This window comes from Histoplasma capsulatum, assembly GCF_000150115.1.
Source record: "Histoplasma capsulatum G186AR genomic scaffold supercont2.2, whole genome shotgun sequence".
NCBI lineage: Eukaryota > Fungi > Ascomycota > Eurotiomycetes > Onygenales > Ajellomycetaceae > Histoplasma > Histoplasma capsulatum.
The window spans coordinates 1,789,418-1,815,336 of record NW_025544802.1 but is presented as its reverse complement, the minus strand read 5'-3'; the positions used below and the strand labels follow the sequence as shown (position 1 = coordinate 1,815,336).

The following is a 25,919-nucleotide window of genomic DNA, read 5'->3' as shown; positions in this document are numbered from 1 at the left end:
AACAAACGAAATGCGTCGAGAAGAAAAGAAAGGAAGAAACAGAAATGAAACTTCCAAACAGCAACAGCTACTTCATTCGTCATCTGGCAACTTCTCAATAGTAGTCTTCAAAAGCTCAATCAACTCATCAACATCAGGTCGATCAGCTGGCTCAACCTGCAAACATCTCCTCACCACCTCCTTCGACGCCTCGCTAATGCCCCCTTTCCTAGCGGGGGAACCGGTTTCACCATCAACAGCAGCCGCACTTCCTTCCCCTTCACCAACACCCGCACTACCAGTGCCTGCGCTGGCAGTACCTTTTCCCTTTTGGCCAGCACTCTTCTCATCCGGAAACCTCCAATCACCACCTAGCACGCACATACTCAAACTACCACCAGTCTCCTCACTACGCGCTTCGAAGGGGCTTTTCCCCACCAGACACGCATATATGGTGCAGCCTAGTGACCAGATATCGACCTTAGTATCGATGATGGATCCCGTTTTCACGTCGAAGAGTTCGGGGGCGCGGTAGGGCATTGTGGAGTGCTCAGCAGCTGTGTCTTGGACTGCTAGGGCGAGGGACCGGGAAGTTATTGCGATTGGGCTGGGAGCGAGGGAGCCTAGGTCCATGACAATTGGGGTTAAGCCGTCGTCATCGATCATGATGTTTCCTGTTTTGTGTGGAAGGAGAAATTGACTTGGTCAGTGGATTTTTTATTTCCCCCACTGGTAGTAAATAGGAAACTTCAAACTGTGTGGAAATCATAAATACATATATACACATACCTGGTTTTATATCTCTGTGCGCATAGGGGCGGAAATCACCCTCGTCCACCCCCTCCTGGCTAATCGTAACCTCCCCATCCATCAACGGCTCATGTTCCGTATCATCGCTATCGCGACGGCTAACCCTTCTCGCTGGCCGCCCACGAGATGCCGCCGCTTCCGCATCCGCTGCCTCAGCATCATTCCTGACTATCTTCGCTTTCTTGACCGCGCTCGCACCACTTCTTACACGATATTGATGCATGGCCTTCAGCGCCTTGGCCACGCCCAGCATAAATGTCATGAGCTTCTTCTCCGGGAACGAGGTATGATTGACCAGATTGGCATTGATGGCATCTTGCAGGTTGCCGCGCTGGTAGTAAGGGAGGAGGATGTAGACGGTTTTGGAACCCGGATCGCCGCCATCGGCGCGGAATTTGGAGCCAGATTCGGTGGAAACGCAGTAGTCAATGGAGTGGATGATGTATCTATTTGGGGAGAAGAGGCTGTATGCTTCTACCTCTTTGAGGGCCTGGGAGACGGATTCCTGACCGAAAGGGCAGCGGATCTTTTTGAGGGCGAAAAGCTCAGACGTGTTCTTGTCCTGGACGAGGTAGACGTAGGAAAAGCCGCCCTGGGTAAATCAGTGAAATTGATTTCGTCAGCTTTTCGGTTTCCACTTTCCCTCATCTCATCACCTCTCATCTTATCGCATTCAGTGGGAACCCGAGTACACGCGCTATTAGAATATAACATACCTCTCCTAGTAGTCGGAGTAGCTTGAAACTCCTGTTGTTGATCTTGAGTTGCGGGGAGTTGGGGAAACAGCACATGCAGTCTGTGAAAGTGTAGAGGAGATCGAAGAAGTATTGCGACATGGTGGGGATGGAATATTAAAAGGGAAGTATATAAGAGAAGCAGAATAAGAAGGGAGGGCTGTCAGGAATAGTAATCTGTAGTTCACTCGATAGGTCGGTATGGAACTACTATTTATGGGAAGGTGTTGAGGACGCTGGCGCAACAAAACAAATTGAGCACAAGCGATACGGATATGAATTAGAGATAGATCAAGCAAAGAAAGGGAGCGCTCATTGCACAGCGGCAGGGGTTGGTGGTGTATGCTAAGGAGCTAATCTGTGTATCCAGTGATAGTTGCAATGTGTTTGGGGGAATTTGTTCGAGTGTTGATTGAGGCTGAGACGCAAAATACGATGCTTGGGCTGAGCTAACAGCGAAATTGTATGGAGAGAGATGGCATGCATGGAGTGAGGAGATAACAATAGCACCCAGGGAATAATCAGCTAGAATAAACAAAAGGAGAACTAGCCAGTGCGATCTGAACCATGCATCTGGGTCCGGTGCTATACAGATTGCACAGAAGACATCAATCTGCTCTTCACTCTCTATAAATACATATGTTTAGCTTTGAGGGAGGGAGGGAGTAAATAAATAAAATAATAGACATTGTATTTGAGATTGTTTTCTATTTCTTCCCAGTCGAATTGTAAATATCATTGTCGTGTCCCTTTAGATACAAATATTTGTATTTATAGTTCGCCAATCAACACCGACAACTTCCAAATCTTCTCGTCTTCTTCTGATCCACAACCCCAATGTCTCCTTTTCACAACGACTGTCTATGTATCACCAAGATCCTTCCTCTGCACTCATTGCACTGTTTTCTTCCGTCTCATGCTTGACTTGAATTGCACTTCTGGTTATTCTCAATTCTATGCCTGACATGTTACTACGGATCTCTTGAATAATCTGCCCTATCCCTGCACTATTTAACTATTTACTCCACCAGAACTTTATTTACACAACAGACATCACGACACGATTATGGCGCCCCTTGACGATATCCAGGTCGGAGACCTGGTGAACGTGCCAGGGGGCATGTACGGCACTGTCAAATTTCTAGGCCCAGTCGCCGGGAAGCCTGGCCGCTTTGCTGGTGTTGAGCTGGCCCCCGAACACGCCGGCAGAGGCAAGAATAATGGCGATGTCGAGGGCCGGAGCTACTTCACCACATCGCAACCAGGCTCCGGCATCTTCGTGCCTATGAATAATAACAAATATGTCTCCAAGCGGACTGCGTCTATGGGCAGCACACCGCCCACACCTTCTAAACCTCCCTTTAGCAAATCCGTCGGCCCTGGCGCAGGGCCTGGCCCTCTCTCTGTAAACAGACCCAAATTCAGACGCCCGTCCCTCCCACGGCCTGAATCACCACGAGCCTCTCCGCCGAAATTGAACCTGACCGCTCTCCGGACACCATCCGCATTTTCTAAGAGCATCCCTGCCAACGGAGGTGTTCCTCGAACGCCGCTCAGGGCTACCCGGCCACCCAGTCGCCCGTCATCTAGAATCAGCATCGAGAGTGGCATGAACACACCCGGGTCAATAAAACGGCATGACACGAGAACACCAGCACTTTATGACGGCGAGTCAACAGATAGAATCAAATATCTAGAGAAACAATTGCGTGATCGTGATAAACAGCTGGAAGACCAGGCGTCGACACTCGCAGAGTTTCAAAAGAGCATTACCGAGTTGGAGGGTCTGGATGCGCTCCAGGTGCGCGCACAACTTCGTGAGAAAAATGAGAAGATTGCGGCTCTCACGGCAGAATTCGACAGCCATCGAGCAGATTTTCGTAGCACTTTAGATACTCTGGAAGTGGCTGCCGCGGAGACTGAGAGGGTCTACGAGAGAAGACTAGAGGAACTGATGCAGGCTAATAGGGAGCTACAAGATCGTGGTGAGGATGTGGAAACTGTCGCAAGGCAACTTAAACAATTGGAGGAATTAGTTTCGGAACTAGAAGATGGTCTCGAAGACGCTCGTCGGGGCGAAGCTGAGGCAAGAGGAGAAGTGGAGTTCCTCAGGGGTGAGGTTGAAAGGACTAGGCTGGAATTGAAGCAGGAAAGGGAGAAATCAAATTCAGTATATAAAGGAGCCGGCGGTGATGGACATGCCAGCTCAAAAGACCTGGACCAAAAGGATGATGAAATTCGCGGTCTAAAAGCTATCATCCATTCCCTCAGCAGAGGTGAACCGACCGGCCTCACACACATTAATGTCGGGACTGCCAATAATGGTGACCACCAAGATGCAGACCGCATCGCCAGACTCGAACATCGTATTGAGGAACTCGAAAGCCTCGCAGACCATAAGTCCTACCGCATTGAAGAATTAGAGCGCGAGCTCGAAAACGCCCAGAATCAGAACCGCCCCGGCCGCAACCGCAGCGGTACCATAACCTCCTCACCTCTCAAACAGCGACACAACAGTGCCGGCACTGGCACGGGCGCTGGCGGCGCCAACCACACCCATACCCTCTCTGATCGCACTGTTGTCCCCAATGACTGGCACGACACCACCTCTCCACCTCCCAGAAGCAGCAATGGCCATAACCAATACCCCCACTTCTCCCCACCGCACCAAAACGAACCCATTCGCCACCAGCAGCAGCTCGAAAGCATGCAGGAATCTGACTCTCGCTCCTCAAGCACAGAGGACAGCGGCGCGCTCTGGTGCGAGATTTGCGAAACAAGCGGACATGATATCCTTACCTGCACCAATATGTTTGGTTCTGCTGCCGCCAATACGAACGCAGCAGGTAAGTCAGCTGCAAATAACAGCAAGAGCAACAACGGCTACAACAGCTTCAACGGCAATACCCACCAACGCCAACAAAATAACCTGGGCACATCAACAACAAATGGGTACAACAATAACAACAAGGCCAGTGGAAGCCCCAGCTCGCAACGCACGGGGCGCGATGCGGTGCTGGAAGGGTTGAAAGGTATCGGCGGGCTGACAGCTAACATGTCGCCGGTCGCCGGTAAGGCTTCTGGTGTCATCGATGAGTCAAAGTGGTGTGCTCTGTGCGAGCGGGATGGGCATGAGAGTATCGACTGTCCGTTTGAAGACTGAGTTCTTAGTTTTTTTTCTGACCATCCTCGAACGAGAATTAAGGGTCTACACGCCCTTGAGGTTCTCACAGCACCGTGGCCCCCTCTCCGTCTTTATTCTTGTTGAAGAGCTATATTAATTGGGTTGCTGAGTAAGTGAGTGAAAGGTTAAGCTTGAAAGGAATTCGAGCTAGGGAGCGGTGGTGTTAATGATGGATGTTACAGGTTATATATTTATATTTTGCGCTCTGGCTCCATTCTTTCTCCCTCCGTTTTCTTTTCTTTTTTACCCTTCTCTATAGCCTCGTATCTTCCTTTTTCGAGACATGTCATTCATGGTGTGGTGCGGGTTTTATTGCAATGTTTTCCCCATTTCGTCTCGGTATCTTTGTGAAATCAGACATTTGAGCTTTTCTTCATCCCTCGAAGCCTTTCTCGGCTTTCTTCTTTATTCCGGCTATTTGATGCAGATTTGGCTGATGGTGACATAAGTTACTATCTATTGTGTTTATAAGGTCTCCCCTTAACACCACCCAAACCAATCTTCAACCCCATCCGCCTCGCCACCCTCCTGTTTTCTTGCTTCCCTTCTTGCCCTTTCCATCTTTGCTTTTCTTTGCTTTTCTTTGCTTCTTCTTCTTTTTTGTAATATTCTTTTCCACTCTATACAGCCCGTTGTAATTCCACTTTCCATCATTCATCTTCCGCTGTAAATACACAAACCAACACCTTGATATCTCTCCCCACAACCACATGCCTACCATTTTCAAATCCCGTTACCAGTCCTCCTCCAGAATATCTAAGTGCTCCTCACGTTTATCTTCATGGGCTTCCTAACCCTAGGTAGCTAGCAGTCTTAATATTTGCTTACTGCTCTGCCAGCTCTCAACTACACAGAGTGCAACACACTACGAAACGATCCTTCGAATTTACTATTCACCCAACCATTTAAGCTCCATTAAGTTCGTCTCGTTCTATTTCAGTTCAGTTCAGTTCAGTTCAGTTCAGTTTCTTCTTTAACTGCTGTTCGCTCACTGTGATTGACTTTCTCCACATTATGCCTACGTTCTGCTAATGTGTGCTAGCCATATTCCATTGGGTGAGGCGGGCAACACAGTGCCTGGGGTCCCTAAAATATTTCGAGCCATGGGTAATAACTGAGGGGAATCTGTTGTATTTGGGCCATTTATATATCTTCGTGATGGTTGAATCACGACCAACTCCCGCTTGACTTCTCTTGGACTGTTGAAGGGGAAAATAGCGAAGGAAAAAGCAGAAATAGAATCGAATTTACTACAATACATTGTTCCTGTCAACTTCATGCCCGCCATCGAATGTGGAACAAATACCAGTGAGCCAGCTGATCTGATAATATTCGACATACCATCCAACCCTCCTCCATACCCACCCGTATCCTACTCCGGAAACCTCCCCGGCTGTACCACCTCACCTTCCGCATACCTGACCCCCGCCACCATCCCACACGAACCACACCTCCTTTTTCCCTCATCCGCCGCAAACCTCTCCACGACCTCCTTGACCTGCGTGCCCAGATCTGTGCACACAAAACTCGTCTCCCAAACCACCCCCTTACACCCACCGCAATACCACCTCAAGGTATCCTCCGCCCCGTCAGCCCTCGGCATCTCCACGACAATGCCGACCGTGTCCGCAAAGCGCACAGGGCTGTGCGGCGTATTTGCAGGCAGCAGGAACAGGGACCCTTCGTGGATGGGTGTATCGTGGAACGTCGGCGGGGAGGTGCTGGTGTCGACAGTTTTGAGGAGCATGGGGCCGCGGTGTTGGTAGAAGAATTCCGGAGTCGTGTTGATGTGGTAGTCTGTGCGGGCGTTGGGTCCGCCGACGACCATCACGGTGTATCCCTTTGTGGCGGTGGAGGATGGGTGGTAGACGCAGTAGTTGTTAATGGGGGGTTGGAGGAGGTGAGCGTTTTCGGCGAGCCTGTAGTATTGTGTAAAAGGGTTTTGAGGGTTAGTTATTATATTTGGGGGCTTGTTTCTTTTTTCTGTTTCTTTGATTTTTGTCATTTCTCCCACTTTGTTTTTTTACTCCTTTTGTTTTTCTATTTTATGGGTAGGCAATGAGCATGCAGGAATATATGTGTGGTGAGATGGTTTACCATCGAGGAATGTTGAGTGCTGGTGGGAGCATATCTGCTGTGGCTTGCTGGGGATCTCCCCTGCTGTGTCAGATGCGGATGCAAGGTGTTTGAGTAATGAAATAAATCAAGAGCTGGGATGGATTTCGATTCCCGCAGCGTAAATATGAGGTGAGGTCTCAATCGCAGTCGTCGGATGAATTCAGCAGTGCGTCATAAACAAGTTTGGACCCGATCTATGAATTTAATCGCTCCCCCTCGAACATCCTCCCCGCGCTGTCATGGGAATACGGCGATTACACACCTTCAGAACAATATTTGTAAGCAATCATAGATACGGTTTGGTATTACCATTACACCCAGTTCCGCATCTTATCAGCTCTCGGAGAAGCATTTATCCACCAAAAAAAAAAAAAAAAAATACCACACTCAATCCCGAAAGTGCTCAGGTTGTTTAGCAACATTGGTGACATTTTGAAGAAATAATTTCGGTCATTCATCTTCGCATGCGTTGATAGCGGCTGTTTTTGTTTTTGTTTTACAAATCTCAGGCCATCAAACTATGGCTACTCCGCAACCTCCTCTGCGTTTCACCTCCTACCGCCAGTTCACTCTCCGGCTTGTTCTTTCAACGCTTACTGGGCGCGCAGTCCATATATCTCAGATTCGACCATCCGATCCCATCCATATGGGCCTTGCCCCCCATGAAATCTCCTTTTTACGACTCTTGGAAGCTGTTACCAATGGCTCACATATGGAGATTTCCTACACTGGTACCATCGTCCTCTATAAACCTGGTCTCATAACCGGGAGTGCCCCCGGCTCCGGTGCAAGCGGAGGTGTCATAAAACATGAGATCCCTTCCAACTGTAGTCGTGGCATTAGTTATTTTTTACTTCCAATGTGCCTCCTTGCGCCATTCTCCAAAGCCCCGTTTAACATCCTCTTCACCGGTCCTGGTGTCATCACCTCCTCCACTCCAACTGGCGATATGTCTGTGGACAGTGTGCGGACTGCTATCCTTCCGTTATTTGCTCAATTTGGCATTTTCAACAACATAGAGTTGCGTGTATTAAAAAGATCAAACCCAGGGCCCAACGGAAAAGGAGGGGGAGGAGAGGTTCAGTTGGTGTTTGGTCATCAAGTTCGACTTCCGAAGACGATTCACTTGTTGAACCCTGGCAGAATCAAAAAAATACGTGGTGTGGCATATGCCATAGGTGTATCAGGATCCCATAACTCCAGGATGATCGAAGTTGCGAGGGGCGTTCTGAACCCTCTTTGTCCTGATACCTACGTATTTTCAGACGTCTCCTCAGCGCCTTTAGTCGCTGCACCGACTAGAGATAACCCTTCCAACAAAAAGAAAATTGGGCTTGGATTTGGACTGTCTTTGGTAGCCGAATCGTCCACTGGTTGCTTATTCTCCGCGGATGTGGCGTCGTTACCCACTGGCGGCGAGCCGCCAGAGGACATCGGCAAACGGTGTGCGTACCAGCTCCTAGAGTCCATCTCAGTGGGTGGATGTGTCTCGAGAGCTGCTGCTCCAACGATGATAACGCTGATGGCGATGGGTTCTGAAGATGTGGGAAGACTACAAGTCGGAAGAGATGTCGTCGCAGACGAGTCCATGATCCAGTTTGCCAGGGACCTCAATAAATTCGGTACTCCTGGATGGGGAATTAGGGATGCACCTGGAGAAAGCGATTCGGGGGACGTCATTATTAGTGTAGTTGGGAGGGGAATAGGCAACGTTGGGCGAAAGATTGCTTGATCAACTCGTCTCGGGTGAAACAGATGGCTCTTTGCGGCCTCTCTCTCGCCTTTTGAACTTAACCGACTGTGCTGGGCGTTCTGGTAGGAAATATGCTCATCGGGCTACATGTTAGATCCATACCACAGGACGGCGCATCTCGCGGATCTCACAGCAGCGCTTCTGACGAATTTGGTCAAAGAAACAACCATCCCGCTGGTCGATTTTGCCTAAGGAACACAGCGCTGTCACAGCCTCGCGAAGCCCGAGGACGGTTCACGAACCGATAGTCATCAGTTCTATTCATATATCGTCCACGCAACGTTGGATTTAATACAAAAGAGAAGTGAAGGCCGTCCGGGCCTTAAAACTAGGCCTTGCGCCTCCTGGATCTTTCAGATAGAATGAAGTACCTTAAGAAGGATATGTGAAAGACGGCAAGTACGATATGGCCATCGTACCTTCTCCCTGATCGAATGACATACCCACCCAGGAATTTATATGGAAGAAGCGACTACAAGGCTTGTGGCTGCTGTTTAATCCTTCCTATCGAGCTTGACGTTTCCTTCAAACACCTCCTCATTTCTCTTATTGATCAACTTCACTTTGTTCCTTGTTTGCTATATATATTTCCTCTCTAATACCATCCGCTGGAGCCCCAGATATCAAGTCAGTCTTGCTTAAATCCGCTCTGCCACTATTCGTTGGCTTCTTAATCAGCTAACCTTGGAATGAACCTAAATTCATACCGAATGAGCCCCTTTTGTCTCTGTTCGTAACGAAAATGCAGTTCATTCGCAGTTTCTACTATAGTCCTTGCCTCCTACAGTACGGCGCAGATGCTCGAGCCACTTTTGTATGTGGATGCATGTGTCATTCGACTACTTCTGCGGTCCAATTGCATAGCTCCTCCATCTAGTTCTGCTCTGATGAGCTCATTATACTATATAAACTTCCTTCCTATGGCAGCCACGCCGATTATGGTTAACAGTTGCTGCCGTTATACCCCAAATGTTAACCTTGAGATGAAAGCTCTATACTGTTTTCCTTACTGCTTTCCTTCGCGCTTCCTACGTTATGTTTCCCGAAAATCCCCCCTTTCCCTCTCTCAACAGCCATAATGTTCTTATAAATATACCCGTATGTGTTTCATAATCTACCTGCGCTATATGCAGGATTACACCCCACTCAAGCACTCTACATTCCCCTTTACAGCCCTATAGGATTTTACGTCATTTACTTATTCACATGCTGCCATGTCATACAATAAAATGTGCACGACGGGCCACACTACAGAGAGAAAAGGGAGATGGACATCAGCAATCGTCTCCAGGAAGCATAAGGTGCAGAAACACTTCGGTCCACTTTTGGTGAATTTGTATATTGGAATTACATCTAAATTCGTCGAGCAGCTCGCGAAGCTATAGCTGTAGAAAAGAAATCATTCAGTGGTATTGGTGAGCAGTTGCGTTACGTGTGTGCCTCATGGCCTTCATGAGAAGTGAGAGGTACGACCGCGGGTTTCAATGGTGCTTTCTAAGGCCTCTGAGCGTTAGCCACCTGTTTATAAATATACCGATATTTACGTGCAAGCAATCGGGCAGTGATGCAAGTTGATCTCTCAAACAGACCCGTCCCAATAGAGATTTATCGAACTACCTGGCAAACGAAGACGTGAGCCACCTTCTTCCCGCTACGGCCGCGTTACATATTCGAACATCACTTCAGGGATCCAACTACAGCCATGGTTACCAAATCTAAGAAAGTCGGGCTATTTGGAGACATCATTCATTCCTCCTAAATTTCATGTTCCAGTTGATCGATCAGTCGATGTTATAAGACTCTTTGGAGGAACCAAAACTGCTAATCAGCAGCACGTAACCTGAACTACTGATTTGATTTTTTTTTTTTTTTTTTTTTTACTATAGTTTTCAAATTTATCTATTATCTATCAACAAAATCACTTATGTACCTTTAAAGGTGCATAGTTCTCTCCTAAGCTTTTAGTTCATGAAACCATCTATCTATTCATTGATAATTAATTGGCTTGAAATGTGACAAGACGGATTTCCGATGCCTGGGATAAAAAAGTTCATGTACGACGAAAACTCGGCTTTTTTTTTTTTTTTAAAAAAAAAAAAAACGAACTATAAAATAAAAACAGGACCGATAAACAATTGATAACAACTGCCAGAAACCATAATAATAATAACAATAAATGACAGTCCCCGTAAGCATTAATAAATGGGCATTATGACCTCGATAGCTTGTGTAAAGGGAAGAAGAAGAAGAAGCAAAAAAACGACTTTACTTACACATAAATAAGCTCAGAAAATAAGAGAGAGAAAGAAAGGAAAAGATAAAAAAAATTGAACAAGCATGAAGAAGCGCAACAGCCCAGCACACACGAACAAAAACAAAAACCTGCCTCCAAATTATCCCTATTTTTTCCCTCAACAGAATGTAGTTTTGTGTTTGCAAACAGGAAAGAAAGAAAGGAAAGGAAAGCAGCTGCTAAAGATATAAATAACTATATAAAAAAGAGTAGAAAATGAGGATAGGGAAAAAAATTAAGATACCTGTGGCATATTTTTACTCACTCACCCTTCCCTCCTCTCAGATCAAATTTGATATATGATTTCCCTCTTTGTTATTTTTCCTGTCCATTGCATTTTCTTTTCTTCTCAGCCCAGATCATCCATCCAGAGCAGCAGCTTCCCTCCCTGTTTGGGGAACTGCCTCGTTAGTTTTTTTTATTTGTTTGCCTTCTCAAAAACAAACCAACCAACCCAATCAAGCAAAGCAAAGAAATTGCCCCCTGACCCCTGCCACTAGGCGGCAGCTAGGGGCCTGCGCGTTATGATTCCCCTCCTTGTTTTTCTTCCTTTCCCGGTCAGCTTTGGTAGTCTCGTTGGGTTTATTCCTGCCTTATTGCCTGCCTGTTGGGTATGCATATGAATTCCCTGACCCAGCACCCCTCCCGTACCTCCAAACATCCATCGTCTCCATGTAATTCCCTCGCACTGCCGCGACCAAGCAAAGGCATACCCTAATGTGATTGAAGAGAGAGGGAGGGAGAGTTTTTTATGGAAAAGAAAAAGAAAAGACATAATAGTAAATAACAGAAATAGAAGAAGGCAATAGCCATGAGATAAAATAAAACAAAAAAAGAAACCTCGAAAAGGGGGGTTTCAAGATCTGGCACACATACACACACGCAGACGCAGACAAATTTAAAACGCACAAAAAAAAAGAGAAAGAAAGCTACAAAATAGACACAAGAAAATATATTTAATATAATAAGAAAAATAAAATAGAACAGGGCAAACGAATATCAGACAGGAGGAACAAGTGATATCTTAGACCTCCATAGCCTCCGCTTCTCCTTTGGCAAGAAGCGATCCTGACTTCTCACCGTCCGCCGGAGTCTTGACCTCTGGGGCATCTGGCATGATCTCATCTTCATCCGCCTGGGTAGTAGCACCAACAGCAGCGCCGTCATTCGCATCAGTTGCCTCTTCCATCTTCTGCCCATTGACCTGCTTGTGGCCATTTGCCTTTGGCTTAGACTTCGGCTCCTGTTCTTCCTTCTCCCTTGCAGGGGGGATATCGGAATCCAGTAGGGTTGTCCATTTATTTAGGATGTTGATGGAGCGGCGGCGGAAGTTGAATTCCTCGTCCTTGGGGATCGAGTTTAGTTTGATGATGGCCTTCAGGACTTTGTTGATCTTGGTTTTGCGGATGATGCTGACTTCAAGATCGGCATACGACTCCAGTTTTTGGATGAAATTAGACATTGAAGCCATTTCCTCCGCCTTGGGTGCCTGGTCACGTGTGAGGAACCCTTTTTGGAGTTTGTGGCGAAGATACAAAACTGGTTGGAATCAAGTCAGTACAGCTCGCTACCACTGCAAACGTGCCAGAAATGGAGTAAAGAGGAGAAAATAGAGCTGCAAAAATAATCGGAGATATCAATGATCGTAGATAAAATTTGTTACCTTCTTTCTCCTTCTTCAGCTTGGCTTCCTGCGGATTAAGCGGCTTTTCAACTTCGCTCTCCTTTGAAGCTTCAGCGGTATCTCCATCACTTGTTGCCTTGGCTTCCTTTTTGGCCTTTTTGGCACTGGTGACCTTCGTTTTTGCTGGTTTTGCGGAAGTTTTCTTTCCTGACTCACCGGTCGCTGGAGTCTTGGGCGTGGTCAATTTTAGTTTAGTGGCAGTTTTGGGGGTCTTTGCGGGCTGTGATGTGTGCGACCAGAAACAAAACGAATCCCCGTTAGCCAATGTGTCCTTTCCACCAAAGCACTACCCAAAAGTGGCGCCCGAAGGAGTGCGATCGAGAATCACAGCTCCACAAAATTTCGGGCATATCCGCTTACCTTGTCGCTCTCAGCATCGCTCTCAACGTCCTTCTTCCGTTTCTTCGTGCTCTTTCGTTTCTCGGTTCCAACATCCGCTGCCTCATCTTCTTGCTCATCAGCCACATCCATGCTCTTCCGCTTTTTCTTCTCTTGCTTAGCCGCCTTTGCTGCCGCGCGAGCTTCACGTTCCTCCTGGTCTTGCTCTAACGCCCGCTGATGGTCCGCAAGCATATCTTTAAAATATTGAAGATCATGGTTCTCGGCGGCTACACGATAAGCCTCAACCAGGCTCTTCGTTTTTCCCTTTTCATTCACATCTTTGCAGGACTCCGGGTCGAGAGGCGTTAGGTCGGTGTTTGGAATCCAAGCACTGGAAATAGATCAATTTCTGTCAGCTCGAGCCCTCAACATTTCTAATATGACGACCCCACCGTGCAAGGTGGAAAAACGGCCGAGCGCATTGATTTCAGATGCGAACGTCAGGGAGAAATCATTTCCCTGAAAAAAAAAAAAGTCAATGAATGAAAAGCGAAAGCTTCACTTACAATTCATTTGTGTACAAGAACATAATTGGAAACGTTCGCTCATGCACACGTTTGCCGCCGTCACTGTAAGCCTCCTTGTATGTACCGTCCTTCTGTTTCGTAGTAACCGGGCGCGTCGACAAAAGAGAAGGGGGGAGCATCTCCTCATCACATATTATCGACGGCCAGGGCGCATAGCTTTTCAGACGAGCAGTGTAGTATTCTCCTGGCTTGGCATCCAGGTGTGTAATTCGAGCTGCAGACTTTTTCTTGTTCAATTTTTTCCCCTTGCTGTCAACGCCTCCTGTCGATTTGCGTTTTCCGTTACTGGATTTTTTGGAAGCAGATGGGGTTCCATTGGCGCCATCTCCGGTGGGGGCAGCAACTTCAGCTGTCTCTTCTACCGCAACGCCGCTCTCATCCGTATCTTGCTCTTGTGTTCCGGCAGGCGGCTCGGGCTTGGCAGCCTCTGTGGCAGGGGATTCAGGATTTTCAGAAGCGGCGGCTTTCGTCCCTTACAAATAGTGGATAGGTCAGTCGAAGAAGAAAGGCACAAAAGAAAAAAACAAGTAAATCCTTTCCCCCCCCCCCCCCAAAAATATAATCATAAAATAGGGGAAAGGAATGCACGTGGGACGGGAGGCGTAGCATTGAGTACCCACCAGCCAACGCGTTTTCAGGCTTTACATCGGCCTGTTCATCTCTCTCTGTATGTGGGGATGCAGAAGCATTTGGAGCAGCATCTGCGGATGGCATGTTTCGAGGGACCGAATTGATTCGCGATGCGGCGGGGTTTGCATCCTCGGCCATGGCGACAGCTTTGGCACGACAAGAAAAACAGGAGAACAGGGGAATAGGAGCAGTCGGCGAAGGGAGTGGAAAGAAAAGCGACGATGGCCAGGCGGAAGGGTGGTCGAGGAGTGGATTGGGCGGAGTCGATGGATGGAGGTTGAGAGAGAAAGTTGTGTGTTTGGGATTTGGAGTTGGCGGTGGATAAGATTATTCCTTGGGTGCGCGAAGACCGTGGCGTGAGACAAGAAACGCGTGTGTGGAAAGGGCCGGGCGAGGCTCGGGAGAATCCACCACCAGCACCAAGCACCAGGCACCAAGCACCAGCACCACAACAAGAAGAAGACGTGCGGGATCGTAGAGACAGCAGTCTGCTTCTCCAGACAGTCGATTTGAGGGTATTGAAAAGGGGGCCCTCTCAATTTCAAGGGGGGTTCGCCCTTTTTCCGCACCGCTTTGAGATAAACTCTCTCACTGTGCCTGGTATTCACACCACAATGGGCGGATGAATGGAGGGGCTTCACAGCTTCTCTCCCTCGTAGTCCCTTTCACAGTCACAATGACTCGTTCAAAATATAATTAAATCAAAATACAGGTAGACAGAAAGGAATGCGTTTTTCTTTCTTTTTCTTTTTCTTTTTTTTTTGCCCCTTTGGTTTGAAAGAACCAAGAGTATGAGTAACGACAAGAGAGAAACCAGCGCAAGAAATCCCGTAAGAAGATAAGTTAATATCTTCCTTTTCTGCTGACTTCAAAGGCTCAGGAGTGTCAATATAGATGAACCATAGTACGGTATAGCAACCGTGGGGAAATCCGGATTAACTGATCAAAAAAATGTGAGCTGATATTCCCTATCAAGGCCGGCCACCAGCCAGAGGAGCCAGTCGAGAAAGACGGGGATGGGATGAGCTGAGTCTGGCGAGATGTGAAACGAGGGTAGGAGGAAGACCCAGAGCTCTCCCTGGGTCGACCATCAACTCTTATTTTCCTCGTCAGGCAACTTCATATAAATGCATCCCTTTTGTGCTCCCAGTCACCTCTTCTATATTTTTATATATGTATATATATAACAATAATAACTCACCAGTTAGTTGCATAATTCACTGATTATATGGTAACCAAGTTAGCCTAACTGTAATACAAAAATTGCTGTGAAAAAGGGGGTTCGTGGCATTTTCCATCAGAGGACGTGTGAATACAGCCCAGAGAGAGCCCTTTGAGTTTTTTATTTTTTGCTTTTTTGTTTTTTGTTTTTTTGTTTTCCTACAAACCCATATCGAGAACTGGGCCACGCATAGGTAACAACGGGAGTAAATAGATACTCGTAACTATATAATTTCGCCTTGGACTTCCATCCATCCATCCACTTTTCTCGATTCCAGCGTCTCTTCCCTTCCCTTTTTTTTTTTTTTTTTCCTTTTCTTTTTCTTTCCCCCTTCTGCCCCTTTCTCTGCATGTATGACAACATCCAGGCGTTGAAACGCAGCCGGTACCATAGAGATAGACGGAGAATCCTCCACTTCCCCTAACCTCCCATCCAACCACCTATCCACCCATTCACGCTCTCCGTCAGCCTCTCCAGCAGTGTCCTACGTGTGTACTTCGTCCCACACATCGGTTCCCTATCCCATGTGGGCTAGGCGTGGAGGTCATCGACCAGGTCACCAGGCCGTATCCGGGTGCTGGCAGAGCAAGCTCTTCCCTTTTTACTCCATTTTTCCGCTAGCTTTTTTAAGTAGTACCGCAGTGTGAAGCAGCATTCTTCTGGAGGCGGTTGGGGTCGTTGTTTTTCTTTTTTATCCTCATATTTTGTGCTCAAGAGGAGGAAGCGAGGTCGTGAGATATATATATTCACCCCCGCTTTTCTTCCCCGGAGACAGAATTGTGATTTCAAAAGAAAAGAGAAAAAAGAACCCAATATTAATTCTCCCCTTCTCATTCTGAGGAACGAACACATCCATTTGAAAAAAAAGAAAGCAGAAAAAAGATACTAACAAGTGGGTGAGGTATCATATCCTAAGACTCAAGAAATACTGTCCATAACATCAGTCGGGCTCGTGGAAATCAACCTCGGAAATCAGAAAAGGGTTTGAAGGAGTGTCCATATGACTATATCAGCATTGAAGAAGCGACTGTTGTTTATGGTAACATATATGCATCTTTATCAGGACCAACGAATTTCTCACATACCAGACAATCTGCCGAACCCGGCAAGGTAACCGGAGTAAAACCCTACAGTAGTTCGGATCTCATATCCAGTCGAATAGATATATAAAAGGTCGGGACTAAGAAGCAAAATGCGTAATATAGAAGGACTGGGAGCCGGTGCATGATTTTATAATTCATCGCATCTAGGCTTGGCCTTCACCAGAATCATCGAAAACAAACAAAGGGCGGAAACCTATAGACACTTGTTCCGGCTTATGAATCCGCAATACCCAAAAAATATAATCCTCCAGCGGAAGCAAATTTAAAAGAACAGAATTTCCCCACCACCCTAGCCCGCAAATAATCGCGCCAGCAAAAGCATCGAGGATAAAATGGTTGGCGGTTGCGATTATAGCAGCAAGAATGGTAAGCGGGTAGGTTATCCCGAAGACAATACATACGATGCGCTGCCATGGTAGGCGGAGGGCTTTGGAGGCGAGTCTAGGATGAGAATAGTTGAGAAAAAGTGGGCGTAAGGTTTGGGATAGATGGTGCTGAGGAGGGAGTGGAAATGTTGTTATAGTGATACCAATCATCAACGAATATCCAAATGCAGAGATGGCATGGCAGCTAGAGAAAGTAAGGAGATCGTATCATCAGCAGGAAATACCGTATGGGTATAAAATGGTCGTGGGTTGTGAAACTGACCATATTGATTGCAGAATCGGTTCTGCGTCCAAACACTGCTTGCGCCACCAGCCCCGTGAACTGTGTCAACAAAACCATAGCTCCTTGAAAGCTCGCCTACCGGACCGACCACTGGCCGATCACTTAAAAGTCGAGGTGGCATACACAGCCACAGCGTGAAAACTACAAAGGCGAGCAGGTTACAAAGTGCCAGCGTTCGCCTGCGCGTTTGATACAGTTCTGGGACTTTCGGGACTCTGCTTGGACAGCCAATACACTTCACGGAATGGCGGCTTTCGGGATAATTATTCGTGTTGGTATAGTAGTAGAGCAAAACGAGGAAGGCAATTGTTCCAGGTATATGGATGAAAGAGTAGAGCCGATTTGTCCAAGCCATTAGGATTGGGCGGCGGAGGAAATAATGTTGTATATGTGCCTCCCACAAGATGTAGAAGCTTTTCTCCAGTTTTAGAAGCTGTATTGCATGTTTTCGTGCAACGTCTACAGTTGCATCTTTGAGAGTAACTGCTGTGAAGGCTCGTGCAATTTGATATATCTGTATATACAGTCAGCATAAACACATAGACAGGGTTTCGTCTCAAGTCATTGTAACTCATATAAAGGGCACATACCCAATACACTAAGGTCCAATACCAGCATTCCACCAAAAAAGGGAATCTCCGAAGAAATCTGCTGAAGCATCGATTGCGAAATTTTGCTGTATTTGGTGTGATAATTTCTCTTTTCCACAGCCACAGCCCAATTCGTCTAATTCTCCATGGCCGTTCTTGATTCAAAAGCAAAGATGGGGATGAGGAACGATAAGTGGGAGTTGACAACGACCCATCATCTGTTCCGGCAGTGGTGGATGGTTTGTCCTCAGCGTTGTCCATTATTTTATCCGTTAAGTCATCACTCGATACCGAGCTAAACCGTGTTGTATCGGAGGTATATGGACAGGATACATTTGACAATCGGTTGATCCATGTTCCCCCCAGCAGCAGAGCAACAACCACCAATGGCTCCAAAAGGAGTCCAATCCCCATCCCTTAAATGAAGAGATTAATATACAGAATATGCACCCAGCTGCTTGGTAGCGGAGTTGTGTCAACAACTCGTACATATATAAAGAGATCCGGAGACCCGATCTGGGGAAAACTCAGTGAAAAGGGTAGCAATTTTAGGCTAGAACGTAATGCCATTAACAGAAAGAACTCAAAAAATACCTCCCACGATGAGATAATGTGATACAGGCCAGGAGGAATGAATTCAAACGCGTAACAGGAGCCATTATTGAGAGCAGTTATTCGATATTGGTCTTGGGTTCCTGGTCTCCGGTTGCTGTCCTGATAAACGAGAACAAAAAATCGGATAAGGAGTATGCTGGTAATCTCTCATGGTGTCATGTATAGCATAACAAACAAACAAAGAAAAAGAAATCCATATTGCTCCACGACTGAAGAAGAGAACAACAACAGAATTCTCATCGTTGAGCCAGGCCAAGCCACGGCAAGAGCAAGGAAGCTGCACACCTCAGGAGCGCTAGCATTGTCAATGGCAAGGAAACCACGCATTGGATCAAATCCAATTTTCTCCTGTCTGCACAACAAATATTGGTGGCAACTTATTCGAACCACAATCTCATACATGGAAACCTGATAGAGGTGAAATCCAGAGCAAGGTCTGGCCTAGCTCTGAACTCGCCTGTTAGCGCTCCGGAGTCCAACGGGTGGCGTGTGGGCCGATTTGAAGACATCTCGTCTCCAAATAAAAGGGTGAGGGCTCCATATTATATCCTATTGAATTAAAAGGTGTTCCCCAAGCCTTTCGGCGGTACAGGAGTTGGATGGGGTCGGTTGAAATGGCCCAGGTCCACCAGCGCACGTGACCAGCAGCCTCCACTATCACCACCATTGTCAACAACGGAAGATTGACCATCTCATAAGGTTATGAGCCCAGTTGGCATGGTTTTGAGAAAAGCTTCACATCTTGATTGAGAATATGCCGCGGTAGACTATATTAGATGCGTTCGACATCAATTTGTTGAAAAGGCAGCTCCTTGCACATAAAGCAGTGTATTCCACAGGAATACGAGTAACGTGGAACTACAGCAGGAAGGTGATCGCATTCTTGGAATCAAAACCCCTATTTTATCAATTGGTCAAATGAGCGGTTCGTGATTACGACCAATTCCGCGATCAGATCACAAGAAATCCCTACGTTCTCATTCAGACACCATTCACGAACAAGAGTGCAATCAGGAATCCAGCTCAAAGGCACGAGACAAGGAGATCAAACCGAAATACGCGACGGCAGAGGAAGACGTGATGAAGACCTCCAGCTCGAGCCGCGATACTGGCAAAACTCTGCCAACAGGTGATGATTGCGGCGCGTCAGGATTGGGCTAATGCTCCAGCAGATGATTGAAAGAATGAAAACTGCGAATATCAAATGGAGGTGCAAGCTTCAATGGATACGAAACCCGCCACCACGTTAGATGGGACCAACTACCAAACGTGGTAGGTTGGAATTCAATCAGACTTGGATGTAATAGGTGGAACTGACATTCTCGCCAAAAATCAGAAGATGGCCCTGGAAAACTTATGAGCATTAGAAAATAACGTCGGATGATGTACACAAAGATGCTCTATTGTTGCATGTTGCAATCACTAAGAAGCCCTATTCAAACAAGAATTGGAATCTTAGAACCAGATAACGCAGCTGCGCTATGGGAGAACATAGGAGTCAAATATGCAGTGTCCCTGGCAGAAGAACATTTTAATATCATCAGAGAGATAACTACCTTATATGTCAAGGATAATGATCGTCTGTCATACAAATATCATTTGCACGATTTTGTCACTCACGATATAAAACTCACCAGAGATCGAGATGATTTCTATCACAACCCATTCATCAACAGCATGCGAGATCGCCAATAGGCATTTGTTAGAAGACGCCTTGATGGATTCTACACTACTGTAAAGATCCTATCTCCAACATCGATGACCTGATGAAGACAAAGGATTCCGAACGTACAAAGACTCCGAGGGCCAACGGGGCCACCACTACCACCACTACTACTACGAGCAACAACACAATCTTCCACCTCCATCAGGTTCTGGGCCCTTGGCCGCTCCCCGCACCATCAACTATATGCTTAACCTAAGGTTGGCTCCGTGGGCCTCCTGCCATAAATGGTCAATCTCCGACAAGTAGCAAGCTTACTGCAATGCATTGGTTCAAAGACCGGACAGAATGACTAACAAAACGACTCGAATTCATGTCCAAAGATCAACAAGCAACAAAGCCCTCAGCAGGAGACAACAGAAGTCCTTGCTTAGAGTCATTACAATTTCACCATCCTCCTCCATCCAACATACGCGATTCAGTACTAATTATCTATTCAACTACATCACTCTATCAAACTTCAAGGTCTACCCATCGGTGAATTCCAGTCAATCCTTCGACTGGTCAAATAAAACCTCCTGCCAGAAGCTGTTCTAAGCCAAGGGCCAGAGCCAGAAGAGAAGAGCGAGACCTTTGCTAGAACCAGATCTTGTGAGATGGGAGAAAGGAGCAAACAAAAATGTTCAGTGTTTTTAGGCTACAAGAGCAGGATATTGTGGGGGAATTGAGGGAGGAAGGAGCAGAGAATAATGCTCAAATGAGAGTTGATTAGAAGAGACAGAGTTGAATTGCAGGGAATATAAGAAGTTATATAAATGGGAGAATTTCAATGGGATTACTGGGCCGGATTAATATGTAATATTCATGGAGCCATAGATATGCTCCGGGTGCTTGTGGCCAGGGTGCTGGTAGGCCTCTAGTAGACCAGATATTAGCTCGCCATATACATAGTTGCATACAATCAATCAACTTTCAATTTCCCACCTCCATCATAGAAGATTAGCCATTCTACAGAAAAGGTCAGGAACGGCCGAGATTTGGCCTAAGGCCTAAAAGCACTATTACGAAGTTGAAAGGTTATCGGCATAAACCGATGCTTCTATATTTAAATTATTTACTAGAATTTAGGTGGTTGGATGAGGCAGATGTCGCTTAAAACAGGATGGAGACGAAACAAATACCGGCGATTAAATTATTATATATATATATATATATATATATAAATACACAATCAGTGTACAGTTCGGCGCAGATGGGTGCCTGTTGCTATTTACTAGCATAAAATGGCGGGTATCTCTTTTGAGCAGGTAAATCAGTCCCTTTCTCACGGAATGAATATATACTGTACAGCGACTTATTATACGGGAAAAGGCACATCGCTCAACATTTCAATCAAAGCTGGTTTGATCCCTTTTTCTCTTGTACTTTTAAACTCCTTTCGCAGCCTGGAGAATGACATCCGAAGCTTTCTCGCTGATCATATAGATAGGAACGGCAATGTAGAAGCCGGGAATCTTAGGGAAGACAGAGGCATCAACAACGCGCAGGCCCTCAACGCCACGCACGCGGAAATTGGAATCCAGTACAGCCATTGGGTCATTGTCAGCGCCAATTGGACATGTGCAGGACGCATGGTGACCCCACGCCTCCTTCTTGATAAAATCCTTGAGGCTCTCGGTGTCGTTGGCTCGCTCGGGGCCAGGCCAAACTTCCTTGAAGCTGCCTTCGATGGGTACTACGCTCTTGAAGATCTCGCGCGAAAACTGCACTGCTTCGACAACGGCCTGGAGATCCTTCTCATCTGCGCCATCAGTGGTGACGCCAGCGTCGAACGAATTAAAGTTAATCTCGGGCATATCGCGGGGATCCTTGGAGCGTAGCTTGACGGTTCCCGCGTTATTACGAGTGTGTGCTTTGAGCGTAATCCAAGTCCAGTGACGAGCATCAGCAAGTGCCTTAACGGAGTAGCCGGGAAAGTAGCCGTCGAAGTAGGCTGGGGCGCCAGTGATGAAGAGATCGGGATCGCCACTGGCGACGGAAGAGCGTTTGATAATTGCGATGGCGAGGCCGTTGGTGGTGTAGGTTCCCTTTCCAACAGCAGATTCGCCATGCCGGTACTGTTCAAGGCATGGGTCTGGGTCCGTGGTTAAGAAGGTACATTTGGAAGTGATGGAGAAATCAGTCTCGGTCTCTGCCACAAGACCTATCTCGTAGCGATCCTGGAGGTTCTGGCCAACTCCGGGAAGGTCGACAAGGACCGGGATATCGAATTTCTCTAGCTCATCCTTGGGACCGATACCGCTCAGTTTGAGCAGTTGAGGGGTATTAAATGCTCCGGCGGAGAGAATCACTTCTTTAGTTGCAGTGACACTGCCTGGGGTTCCCTTCCGGGAATCCGAAGCACGAGGATCGGCTGAATAGAGACTTTGGCCCTTTAGGAAATCTACACCAACGGCCTTCGGGACAGGACCAGATGTGTCGAATCGAACATTGGTTACAAGTGTATTGAGGGCAATATCCAGGTGGTATTTTCGCGCGCCATCTTCATTGACCGCATTGGCGGTCTGGAGGATGAATTCACGAGGGCCGTTTCGTCTATACCCATGAGTATTGACAGCGATAGGAACCTGGTATACGGCCTCAGTGGAGTCACGAAGCGGACTACCGGAGTTAAGATCAGAAAGCAAAGCCTCTCCTAAGCCAGCTACAGTTGAGATCAGCCTGCCGACACCTTTTCCCATGGCAGTGCCAATAGCAACGACCAGGGAGACGAGTTTGAGGTCCTGCACAACGATGCCCAAGTTTGTCAGGCTAGTTTCGAACCAACCTTCGAAACCATGACCGACAATACCATTAGGCAAATATCGCGACCGCTCTAGACGCTCAAAAAATTTGCGCATTTTATCCGGAGCCCAGGATGCATCACCAGTGATGGTTTGGATGTTATGCCAATCACTCCTATGAGGATAAACACTGATCAAAGCGTTATGGGAGGCGCAGCCTCCGAGCGTTCCTGCTCTTGGATATATAATTCCCAAAGGTTTGGCATCTGCGGGTGCAGCTGCTCCGACATGGAATTGGCCATCGGGTTTCCCATAAGTAAATTTGGAATCTTTCTCTTGGCGTTCGAGATCAGAGTAATGGTTAACCCAATAGTCCCAGCGCATTTCTTGATATTCACTCGATTGCAGATGAAGAGCTGGGGTTTGATAAACTGTGGAATCGCCTTGGTCATCGCCAGCTTCGATCAGAAGGACTTTATGCCCTGCAAGAGCAAGCCTAGATGCGAGAGGGCCCCCGCCGGGGCCAGATCCGACAATGACATATTCATATTCCTCTGTGGTATTGGACGATTGCCGTTTTTCGTAGGTGGCATGGATGTGGTTGTGATGCCTTCCATGGAAACTATCAGAAGGGTCAGTAACCCACAGTTTCACATCTTCATCCGATGAGCGCTTGATACTTACTTCGCAGCCAGCACGTCAGAGGTGACGAGGGCGAGCAAGCCTAGACCATGTCGAAAGAGCATATTCTCAAGAAACTTTAGCCACAGTAACTGGAATATTGTACAAACCCGCTGCCAGCCTTAAAAACTGCAGCCTCGCAAAGGTGTTTGAAGTTGCAAATGCTGGAAAACGAAGGTAGAAACAAGAAAAGAAATAAAATATAGAAACGAGAGGCGATATCCCTAGGAATAAGTAATCAAGATACCAAGCGACCAACTTCACCGTCCGATCATTTGATTTCACTTGGGAGGTCAAATTATTTCAAATAACCCCTTAACCTGGAGCTCCTCTGGAATAGCGGGAAGCAGTTCATACTTCAGAGTCCGGATGACATCTCTCAGGGCCAAAGACAACCCCCAATTGAGTTGGTTCAGCTAGCGCTGGAGCTGCGAACATGGGTGGAGGTAGGTGGATATACGGATGTCCACAAGTATTACTACTCACATCCGAAATGATATGTGGATACGGTGCTTCGCCGCGGAGGATGGAGGTCCCGGCGGCCCGTTTATGGCGCTTTCTCATCGAGCCTTTGCATGAACCTGGCCACTTGCGGCCCAGCAAGAATTTTCCAGTATGGCAGCCATCTAGCGTTAGGAGAGTCTTCCACGCAAAAGGCAGTCTCCAACCCTCTGCTCAGTGAGTGCTCAGTAGATGGCCAAGTGATGCTTTGAGGAATCTGAATTTCGATTACCTCCTGGTTAAAATAATTGAGTTCAAGGAATGCTACGTTCCATGTTGATCTCCTGTCAAACCCGAGACATACTCTCTTGAGTGGTTCAGATGGAGTATGCAGTAAGCTGTAGAAAGCCCATATTCGACCGGAAAAACCTTCAAGGTGGGGGTTCCAATGTCCTTAGCGATGGTTTCAATATTCCTCCGGGCGCCACCATTGCCTAACCTTAACCAAAATGCTAATCTCTGGTCATGTTTGATAGTCACGTTCAAGCTTTGGTGTACTAACTCCCATTTTGTTAGGTTGTCTACCAGTTCGTATTCATCTTGAGTATGGAGGGGATAATAATAGGGCTCAAAGAAAGAGCCCAGGCGCTGGATTAGCTTCAAAACAAGCATACACAGGTGTACCATGAACGAAAATACCGGAGTATACCAGCATAAGCAAGAAGAGTGATGAGGGAAGTGAAGGAAAAGCTTGGGTTGGATCTTGAACTCCAAACACATTGCGATATCTGACTGGTCTCATTCATAGGACTGGTAAAAACCTCGATCGATATTTACCTCCTGGGTAAGTATCTTTCAAAGGCACATGGTTCATGCTAGTTACTATTCTCAAGACTTACTCAAGCAGTACGCAGTAGTTAAAGACGAGAGTATTCAAATTTGTGCATGGTGCTTCCCAGCATTCTGTTGCATTATCTGACATCGTCAAAGTACTAGCCACGACTATGGAAATCCGTCGCATGAGAGTTGGTCGATCATTTCCAAATCCCAAATTCGGCGACCCCCTTTACGAGATGACACGGCAAGGTGCATGATTCCTCGGAATTGTCGTCTGTCATAAGTTTTGCATTGATGTTCAAGAAATCTTCCAGAACAATGCCCATGAACAGCATTGATATGTCATTCATTCTTGACCCAATAACAGTGAGGCAATATCCGGGATGAAAATCAGAGAGGGCGGCTAACTTGAAAGGCTCTTCACATATGCGCAACCGAGTGTAGTTGCGAAACCCACTGCCATCCCAACTAATCCGGCCTCAGAGATGATGATACTTAATATCAAAGCGACCTGGGCTTCGTAATCCAAGACGCATCCCATGCGGGGATGCTTTTTCTCGCCATGCCTGTCGCAGGTTTTGCTTGTATTGTTTTAGTTGTTCTTCCTAGTCGCATATTTGCTTTTTCCCATCTCACGTTGCCTAAAAAACGGTCTCTGGGCTCGGAGACCCATCGTGGAGCGTGACAGCGATAGCCACAAAAAATGTGGGCATGCACGGCACATTGGAATCAGGTCACTAAAAGCCTGGAACATGTTGACGAAGCCCTCCACATAGTAATATATTGTTGGGCATGACAGTATCCATCGGGAATAATAAAGCTTAGCGTATAGCAAGCTGTTCCAAAGAATTTCGTATTACCTTTGAATAGCAATTGACAATTGTTTACCCACACGATCCTTCTGTTGAAGTGATCTGTCATGTCGAAGGACCAGGCCGGGTCAAGGAGTATCTTAAAGACAGGCTAATATGCCGATCATCTGCCAGGAACGAAACCTTGAGTAAGCACTATTCTCCGACACAGTGGGCAACATCAGCACAATAGCTCAACGGTGGCTGGCAAGGGACAGGGTCCGAGAACGCCATCAATGAGTATTTGTTCAAATTCTCAGTCTGATGGGGTGGGTAGAGTATGTTCCGCGTTTGTAACCAAAGAAACATTGGAGAATCGCCCATCCCACGTCCTCTATAAACGCCTTTCGTAACTGCTCGCCCGGGAATGT

At 46.9% G+C, this 25,919-nt stretch overlaps 9 protein-coding genes across 9 annotated transcripts; 4 read left to right on the top strand and 5 right to left on the bottom strand.

Annotated features, from left to right (window-relative positions):
* Window positions 1–72: 72 nt before the first annotated feature.
* HCBG_01832 (serine/threonine-protein kinase) lies at window positions 73–1,625 on the bottom strand (the record flags this gene model as incomplete). Its single annotated transcript, XM_045428881.1, has 3 exons — window positions 73–602; window positions 769–1,381; window positions 1,506–1,625. The coding sequence occupies 3 exons, from the start codon at window positions 1,623–1,625 to the stop codon at window positions 73–75; spliced, it is 1,263 nt and encodes a 420-aa protein (XP_045290667.1).
* Window positions 1,626–2,589: 964 nt separating this feature from the next.
* Window positions 2,590–4,686, top strand: HCBG_01831 (uncharacterized protein; the record flags this gene model as incomplete). Its single annotated transcript, XM_045428880.1, has 1 exon — window positions 2,590–4,686. One exon carries the CDS (start codon window positions 2,590–2,592, stop codon window positions 4,684–4,686), a length of 2,097 nt encoding a protein of 698 aa, XP_045290666.1.
* A 1,393-nt stretch (window positions 4,687–6,079) lies between these two features.
* HCBG_01830 (3-hydroxyanthranilate 3,4-dioxygenase) lies at window positions 6,080–6,836 on the bottom strand (the record flags this gene model as incomplete). The annotated part of the gene is made up of 2 exons (XM_045428879.1): window positions 6,080–6,626; window positions 6,805–6,836. The coding sequence occupies 2 exons, from the start codon at window positions 6,834–6,836 to the stop codon at window positions 6,080–6,082; spliced, it is 579 nt and encodes a 192-aa protein (XP_045290665.1).
* A 420-nt stretch (window positions 6,837–7,256) lies between these two features.
* On the top strand, window positions 7,257–8,557 carry HCBG_01829 (RNA-3'-phosphate cyclase; the record flags this gene model as incomplete). Its single annotated transcript, XM_045428878.1, has 1 exon — window positions 7,257–8,557. One exon carries the CDS (start codon window positions 7,346–7,348, stop codon window positions 8,555–8,557), a length of 1,212 nt encoding a protein of 403 aa, XP_045290664.1.
* Window positions 8,558–11,895: 3,338 nt separating this feature from the next.
* Window positions 11,896–14,231, bottom strand: HCBG_01828 (PWWP domain-containing protein; the record flags this gene model as incomplete). Its single annotated transcript, XM_045428877.1, has 5 exons — window positions 11,896–12,410; window positions 12,535–12,775; window positions 12,916–13,267; window positions 13,443–13,935; window positions 14,084–14,231. 5 exons carry the CDS (start codon window positions 14,229–14,231, stop codon window positions 11,896–11,898), a joined length of 1,749 nt encoding a protein of 582 aa, XP_045290663.1.
* Window positions 14,232–16,255: 2,024 nt separating this feature from the next.
* Window positions 16,256–18,091, bottom strand: HCBG_01827 (uncharacterized protein; the record flags this gene model as incomplete). Its single annotated transcript, XM_045428876.1, has 5 exons — window positions 16,256–16,319; window positions 16,397–16,525; window positions 16,820–16,859; window positions 17,067–17,601; window positions 17,678–18,091. 5 exons carry the CDS (start codon window positions 18,089–18,091, stop codon window positions 16,256–16,258), a joined length of 1,182 nt encoding a protein of 393 aa, XP_045290662.1.
* Window positions 18,092–18,906: 815 nt separating this feature from the next.
* HCBG_01826 (uncharacterized protein) lies at window positions 18,907–19,453 on the top strand (the record flags this gene model as incomplete). Its single annotated transcript, XM_045428875.1, has 3 exons — window positions 18,907–18,929; window positions 19,120–19,217; window positions 19,248–19,453. 3 exons carry the CDS (start codon window positions 18,907–18,909, stop codon window positions 19,451–19,453), a joined length of 327 nt encoding a protein of 108 aa, XP_045290661.1.
* Window positions 19,454–21,382: 1,929 nt separating this feature from the next.
* Window positions 21,383–23,484, bottom strand: HCBG_01825 (glucose-methanol-choline oxidoreductase; the record flags this gene model as incomplete). The annotated part of the gene is made up of 2 exons (XM_045428874.1): window positions 21,383–23,360; window positions 23,423–23,484. 2 exons carry the CDS (start codon window positions 23,482–23,484, stop codon window positions 21,383–21,385), a joined length of 2,040 nt encoding a protein of 679 aa, XP_045290660.1.
* Window positions 23,485–23,855: 371 nt separating this feature from the next.
* Window positions 23,856–24,954, top strand: HCBG_01824 (uncharacterized protein; the record flags this gene model as incomplete). Its single annotated transcript, XM_045428873.1, has 4 exons — window positions 23,856–24,032; window positions 24,437–24,464; window positions 24,669–24,704; window positions 24,857–24,954. 4 exons carry the CDS (start codon window positions 23,856–23,858, stop codon window positions 24,952–24,954), a joined length of 339 nt encoding a protein of 112 aa, XP_045290659.1.
* Window positions 24,955–25,919: the final 965 nt, after the last annotated feature.